This window comes from Myotis nattereri, assembly GCF_964212035.1.
Source record: "Myotis nattereri genome assembly, chromosome: 17".
Classification (NCBI taxonomy): Eukaryota; Metazoa; Chordata; class Mammalia; order Chiroptera; family Vespertilionidae; genus Myotis; species Myotis nattereri.
In genome coordinates, this window is record NC_138092.1 from 500,094 (window position 1) to 507,856 (window position 7,763).

The 7,763-nt window shown below is 69.7% G+C and overlaps 1 protein-coding gene across 1 annotated transcript in view; it reads left to right on the forward strand.

Moving 5' to 3' along the window:
* The window catches only part of PLEC (plectin), a 53,973-nt gene extending 46,584 nt beyond the window's left edge, over positions 1 to 7,389 (forward strand). Inside the window, exon 34 of the mRNA XM_081111300.1 lies at positions 65 to 7,389. Within this exon, the coding sequence (XP_080967426.1) occupies positions 65 to 6,295 (6,231 nt within the window). The 3' untranslated portion in view covers positions 6,296 to 7,389. The remainder of the gene's footprint in view (positions 1 to 64) is intronic.
* Positions 7,390 to 7,763: the final 374 nt, after the last annotated feature.

A 7,763-nucleotide genomic window follows, 5' to 3' on the forward strand; every position in this document is an offset into this window, starting at 1 on the left:
GCTCAGGGGCGGGCTGGGCGGGGGCTCCCGGGCTGAGGTCCCTTACCCCCCTCTCCCTCCACAGATGCAGACGGTGCAGCAGGAGCAGCTGCTGCAGGAGACGCAGGCGCTGCAGCAGACCTTCCTCTCGGAGAAGGACAGCCTGCTGCAGCGGGAGCACCTCATCGAGCAGGAGAAGGCCAAGCTGGAGCGGCTGTTCCAGGACGAGGTGGCCAAGGCGAAGGCGCTGCGGGAGGAGCAGCAGCGGCAGCAGCAGCAGATGGAGCAGGAGAGGCAGCAGCTGGTGGCCGGCATGGAGGAGGCCCGGCGGCGGCAGCGCGAGGCCGAGGAGGGCGTGCGGCGCAAGCAGGAGGAGCTGCAGCGCCTGGAGCAGCAGCGGCAGGCGCAGGAGAAGCTGCTGGCCGAGGAGAACCAGAAGCTGCGGGAGCGGCTGCAGCGGCTGGAGGAGGAGCACCGGGCCGCGCTGGCCCACTCCCAGGAGATGGTGGCCTCCCAGGCCGCGGCCGCCAAGACCCTGCCCAACGGCCGGGAGGCCCCCGACGGCCCGGCCGCGGAGGCGGAGCCCGAGTTCGCCTTTGACGGGCTGCGGCGGAAGGTGCCGGCCCAGCGGCTGCAGGACGTGGGCATCCTGCGCCCCGAGGAGCTGCAGCGGCTGGCGCAGGGCCGCACCACGGTGGCCGAGCTGGCACAGCGGGAGGACATGCGCCGCTACCTGCAGGGCCGCAGCAGCATCGCGGGCCTGCTGCTGGAGCCCGCCCACGAGAAGCTGAGTGTGTACGCGGCCCTGCAGAGGCAGCTGCTGAGCCCGGGCACCGCCCTCATCCTGCTGGAGGCCCAGGCGGCCTCGGGCTTCCTCATCGACCCCGTGCGCAACCGGCGGCTGACGGTCAACGAGGCCGTGAAGGAGGGCCTGGTGGGCCCCGAGCTGCACCACAAGCTGCTGTCGGCCGAGCGGGCGGTCACCGGCTACAAGGACCCCTACACCGGGGAGCAGATCTCCCTCTTCCAGGCCATGAAGAAGGACCTGATCGTCCGGGACCACGGCATCCGCCTGCTGGAGGCCCAGATCGCCACGGGCGGCATCATCGACCCCGTGCACAGCCACCGCGTGCCCGTGGAGGTGGCCTACAAGAACGGCTACTTCGACGAGGAGATGAACCGCGTCCTGGCCGACCCCAGCGACGACACCAAGGGCTTCTTCGACCCCAACACGCACGAGAACCTCACCTACCTGCAGCTGCTGGAGCGCTGCGTGGAGGACCCCGAGACCGGCCTGCGCCTGCTGCCGCTCACCGATCAGGCTGCCAAGGGCGGCGAGCTGGTCTACACCGACTCGGAGGCCCGGGACGTGTTCAAGAAAGCCACCATCTCGGCCCCGTTCGGCAGCTTCCAGGGCCGGACGGTCACCATCTGGGAGATCATCAACTCCGAGTACTTCACGGCCGAGCAGCGGCGGGACCTGCTCCGCCAGTTCCGCACGGGCAAGGTCACCGTGGAGAAGATCATCAAGATCATCATCACCGTGGTCGAGGAGCACGAGCAGAAGGGACAGCTGTGCTTCGAGGGCCTGCGCGCCCTGGTCCCCGCCGCCGAGCTGCTGGAGAGCAGGGTCATCAACCGCGACCTCTTCCGCCAGCTGCAGCAGGGCGAGCGCTCGGTGCGCGAGGTCGCGGAGCTGGACGCCGTGCGGCAGGCCCTGCGGGGCAGCGACGTCATCGCGGGCGTGTGGCTGGAAGAGGCGGGGCAGAAGATGAGCCTCTACGAGGCCCTGAAGAGAGACCTGCTGCAGCCGGAGGCGGCCGTGGCCCTGCTGGAGGCCCAGGCCGGCACCGGGCACATCATCGACCCCGCCACCAGCGCCCGGCTGACCGTGGACGAGGCCGTGCGCGCCAGCCTGGTGGGGCCCGAGCTGCACGAGAAGCTGCTGTCGGCCGAGAAGGCCGTGACGGGCTACAAGGACCCGTACTCGGGGCAGAGCGTCTCCCTGTTCCAGGCCCTGAAGAAGGGCCTCATCCCCAGGGAGCAGGGCCTCCGTCTGCTGGACGCCCAGCTGTCCACGGGCGGCATCGTGGACCCCAGCAAGAGCCACCGCGTGCCCCTGGACGTGGCCTACACCCGGGGCTTCCTGGACAAGGACACCCGCAAAACCCTGAAGGGGTCCAGGGAGGAGGCCAAGACCTACGTCGACCCCCGGACGCGGGAGCCGGCCACCTACGGCCAGCTGCAGCAGCAGTGCCGGCCCGACCCGCTGACAGGGCTGAGCCTGCTGCCGCTCTCGGAGGAGGCCGCCCGGGCCCGGCAGGACGAGCTCTACTCCGAGCTCCAGGCCCGCGAGGCCTTCGAGAAGGCCACGGTCGAGGTCCCCGCGGGCAGCCTCCAGGGCCGGACGGTGACGGTCTGGGAGCTCATCCACTCCGAGTACTTCACGGAGGAGCAGCGGCGGGAGCTGCTGCAGCAGTACCGCACCGGCAGGGTCTCCGTGGAGAAGATCCTCAAGATCGTCGTCACCATCGTGGAGGAGGTGGAGACCGTGCGGAGGGAGCGGCTCTCCTTCAGCGGCCTCCGCGCCCCGGTGCTGGCCAGCGAGCTCCTGGCCTCCGGGGTGCTCAGCCAGGCCCAGTTTGAGCAGCTCCGGGACGGCAGGACGTCGGTCAAGGACCTGTCGGAGGTGGACTCGGTGCGGACGCTCCTCCAGGGCAGCGGCTGCCTCGCCGGCGTCTACCTGGAGGACTCCAAGGAGAAGGTGACCATCTACGAGGCCATGCGGCGCGGCCTGCTCCGGCCCAGCACGGCCACGCTCCTGCTCGAGGCCCAGGCGGCCACCGGCTTCCTGGTGGACCCCGTGCGGAACCAGCGGCTGTACGTGCACGAGGCCGTGAAGGCGGGCGTCGTGGGCCCCGAGCTGCACGAGAAGCTGCTGTCGGCCGAGAAGGCCGTGACGGGCTACAAGGATCCCTACTCGGGCAGCACCATCTCCCTCTTCCAGGCCATGAAGAAGGGCCTGGTCCTCCGGGACCACGGCATCCGCCTGCTGGAGGCCCAGATCGCCACGGGCGGCATCATCGACCCCGTGCACAGCCACCGCCTCCCCGTGCACGTGGCCTACCAGCGCGGCTACTTCGACGAGGAGATGAACCGCGTCCTGGCCGACCCCAGCGACGACACCAAGGGCTTCTTCGACCCCAACACGCACGAGAACCTCACCTACCTGCAGCTGCTGGAGCGCTGCGTGGAGGACCCCGAGACCGGCCTGCGCCTGCTGCCGCTGAAGGGGGCGGAGAAGGTGGAGGTGGTGGAGACCACACAGGTGTACACGGAGGAGGAGACCCGGAAGGCCTTCGAGGAGACGCAGATTGAAATCCCTGGCGGCGGCGGCGGCGGCGGCAGCGCCGGCGGCTCCACCATGTCGCTGTGGGAGGTGATGCAGTCGGACCTGATCCCCGAGGAGCAGCGGACCCGGCTGATGGCCGACTTCCAGGCCGGCCGGGTGACCAAGGAGCGCATGATCATCATCATCATCGAGATCATCGAGAAGACGGAGATCATCCGCCAGCAGAACCTGGCCTCCTACGACTACGTGCGCCGCCGGCTCACGGCCGAGGACCTGTACGAGGCGCGCATCATCTCCCGCGAGGCCTGCCGCCTGCTCCGGGAAGGCACCAAGAGCCTGCGCGAGGTGCTCGAGGCCGAGTCCGCCTGGCGCTTCCTCTACGGCACGGGCTGCGTGGCCGGCGTGTACCTGCCCGGCTCCCAGCAGACGCTGACCGTCTACCAGGCCCTCAAGAAGGGGCTGCTGAGCGCCGAGGTGGCCCGCCTGCTGCTGGAGGCCCAGGCGGCCACGGGCTTCCTGCTGGACCCCGTGAAGGGCGAGCGGCTGACGGTGGACGAGGCCGTGCGGAAGGGGCTGGTGGGCCCCGAGCTGCACGACCGGCTGCTGTCGGCCGAGCGGGCCGTGACCGGCTACCGTGACCCCTACACGGAGCAGCCCATCTCGCTCTTCCAGGCCATGAAGAAGGACCTGATCCCCGCCGAGGAGGCCCTGCGGCTGCTGGACGCCCAGCTGGCGACGGGCGGCATCGTGGACCCGCGGCTCGGCTTCCACCTGCCGCTGGAGGTGGCCTACCAGCGCGGCTACCTCAACAAGGACACGCACGACCGGCTGTCGGAGCCCAGCGAGGTGCGCGCCTACCTGGACCCCTCCACGGACGAGCGCCTCAGCTACACGCAGCTGCTCCGGCGCTGCCGCCGCGACGACAGCAGCGGCCAGCTGCTCCTGCCGCTCTCGGACGCCCGCAAGCTGACCTTCCAAGGGCTGCGCAAGCAGATCACCGTGGAGGAGCTGGTGCGCTCGCGGGTCATGGACGAGGCCACGGCGCAGCGGCTGCAGGAGGGCCTGGCCTCCGTGGAGGAGGTCACCAAGACCCTGCAGAAGTTCCTCGAGGGCACCAGCTGCATCGCCGGCGTGCTGGTCGACGCCACCAAGGAGCGGCTGTCGGTGTACCAGGCCATGAAGAAGGGCATCATCCGCCCGGGCACGGCCTTCGAGCTCCTGGAGGCCCAGGCGGCCACCGGCTACGTCATCGACCCCATCAAGGGGCTCAAGCTGACCGTGGAGGAGGCCGTGCGCATGGGCATCGTGGGCCCCGAGTTCAAGGACAAGCTGCTGTCGGCCGAGCGGGCGGTCACCGGCTACAAGGACCCCTACACCGGGAAGCTCATCTCCCTCTTCCAGGCCATGAAGAAGGGCCTCATCCTGAAGGACCACGGCATCCGCCTGCTGGAGGCCCAGATCGCCACGGGCGGCATCATCGACCCCGAGGAGAGCCACCGGCTGCCCGTGGAGGTGGCCTACCAGCGTGGCCTCTTCGACGAGGAGATGAACGAGATCCTGGCCGACCCCTCGGACGACACCAAGGGCTTCTTCGACCCCAACACGGAGGAGAACCTCACCTACCTGCAGCTGATGGAGCGCTGCGTGCCCGACCCGCAGACCGGCCTGCGCCTGCTGCCGCTGAAGGAGAAGAAGCGGGAGCGGAAGACGTCCTCCAAGTCCTCGGTGCGGAAGCGCCGCGTGGTCATCGTGGACCCCGAGACGGGCAAGGAGATGTCGGTGAGCGAAGCCTACCGCAGGGGCCTCATCGACCACCAGACCTACCTGGAGCTGTCGGAGCAGGAGTGCGAGTGGGAGGAGATCACCATCTCCTCCTCGGACGGCGTGGTCAAGTCCGTGATCATCGACCGCCGCTCCGGCCGCCAGTACGACATCGACGAGGCCATCACCAAGAACCTCATCGACCGCTCCGCGCTGGACCAGTACCGCGCTGGCACGCTCTCCATCGCCGAGTTCGCCGACATGCTCTCGGGCAACGCCGGCGGCTTCCGCTCCCGCTCGTCCTCCGTGGGGTCCTCCTCCTCCTACCCCATCAGCCCGGCCGCCTCCAGGACCCAGCTGGCCTCCTGGTCCGACCCCACCGAGGAGACGGGCCCCGTGGCCGGCATCCTGGACACGGAGACGCTGGAGAAGGTGTCCATCACGGAGGCCATGCACCGCAACCTGGTGGACAACATCACGGGGCAGCGGCTGCTGGAGGCGCAGGCCTGCACCGGCGGCATCATCGACCCCGGCACCGGCGAGCGCTTCCCCGTCGCCGACGCCGTGGGCAAGGGCCTGGTGGACAAGGTCATGGTGGACCGCATCAACCTGGCCCAGAAGGCCTTCCACGGCTTCGAGGACCCGCGCACCAAGACCAAGATGTCGGCCGCCCAGGCCCTGAAGAAGGGCTGGCTGTACTACGAGGCCGGCCAGCGCTTCCTGGAGGTGCAGTACCTGACGGGCGGCCTGATCGAGCCCGACGCGCCCGGCCGCGTGCCCCTGGACGAGGCGCTGCAGCGCGGCACCGTGGACGCCCGCACGGCCCAGAAACTGCGGGACGTGGGCGCCTACTCCAAGTACCTCACCTGCCCCAAGACGAAGCTCAAGATCTCCTACAAGGACGCGCTGGACCGCAGCATGGTGGAGGAGGGCACGGGGCTGCGGCTGCTGGAGGCGGCCGCCCAGTCCAGCAAGGGCTACTACAGCCCCTACAGCGTCAGCGGCTCCGGCTCCACCGCCGGCTCCCGCGCCGGCTCCCGCACCGGCTCCCGGGCCGGCTCCCGCCGGGGCAGCTTCGACGCCACCGGCTCCGGCTTCTCCATGACCTTCTCCTCCTCCTCCTACTCCTCCTCCGGCTACGGCCGCCGCTACGCCTCAGGGCCCGCCACCTCCCTGGGGGGCCCCGAGTCCGCCACGGCCTGACCCCCCCCCCCCCCCCCCCCGCTCTGCATGTGGCCAGGCTCCCTGCCAGGCGCTGAGTCTTACTTTCTGTAACGTTTAAAGGTGTCTTCCTCCAAGCGGTGCCTCAAGTTTAACCAAAAAGACCAGACTAACGTGAATGTGCGTGCCGTCCAGGCAGCCCTGTGTCTTGGGGGACAGGGCTGGTCTACCCCACTGACCACCCCCCGACCCTTTTTCTCTACCTGCCACTCACCACAGCCAGGTGCCTTGCCGGGTCCAGGGCCCCCAGCCCAGCCCTCCTGTCTCCCCAGGGAGGTCCCCCCACCCTGTAGGCCGGCCCCGCTCAACGACCAACCAGCCACCAGTCCTGGCTGCTCAGGGCAGGGGGCACCCGTCCCTGGCAGAGCCCCTGGGGCTGGCGTTTTCTCATCTGGTCCAGGACTGACCTGCTGGCTCAGTGGGCCTTGGGGGGAGGGAGCGGGTCCTGTGTCAGCCGTCTCTTCCAGTCTGTCCAGAGCAGCCCCTTCCCCACGGGAAGATGAGGGTCCAGCCTGCAGGGCCAGCTGCCTGGGCTCTGCCCCCAGCCCCGGCCCCCAGCCCCCGACCCTCTCCTGAGACCCCAGGCCTCTGGCTTCTGCCTTCAGCCTCTGCTCCTAGAAAGTGCCTTCTGTGTTCTCCTCGCACACCCGGCCCCAAGGGCCCCGGCTTGGGGCGAGACGGGCCTCTGGGTGCACCTGGGGCCTCTGGCCCTGGCTGGGCACGGCTGGGGCTTCTGCGGGCTCTTTTCTCCGGGCCCGTGGCTCCTGGGCCTCGAGTCCTGCCTAGGGTGCTGTCCGCCCGCCCGCCTCTCCGGGAGCTCAGCCCTGCGCTGGGCCCGGGGATGCTGGATGGACTGTCGGCGCTGACTCAGCAGCCCAGCCGGGCCCACCCTGCTCCGCCCAGCCCCGGTGCGGGGGACCCCCCTCCCCTCCACCCTCCGACTCAGCTTTGCATGTTCCACTAACCCGGGTGGGCGGTGGGGGAGGCGCCAGGCTTCCAGCTGCCTCAGGGCAGAACACTAACCTGACCACGGGCGGGCCTGCGGCGCCCACCCCAATAAAAGCAATTCCACCTCCTGTGTGTCTCGCCTCTCTTTTGTCCTGGGGTCGGGTGTGTGTTGGGGTGCAGGGGGCGCCGCAGGCCTCGGCTCAGAGCTTGGCCCCTGCACCCTGGCCCGGGGTTTGGAGCCGGGCTTTGGCCAAGACGCGGCCCTGGGGTCACGTCTCGGGCAGGAGAAACCCAGACTGAACCGCCCCGAGCAGGAGACAAGGTGAGAGGTAGGGCAGGGGCCAGGCCAGCTCCTGCGCGTTCCTGCCCTGCTGGCCCTCCAGGGGGGACGCGCCACTGCTTAGCCCCTTAGCTGGGTGCACGGTTGGCACTTCCTCGAAGGGGGTGTCGCCTGATCCTATACCAGTTGGCCATCGCCCCCACCCCCCGCCTGGAGGTAAGT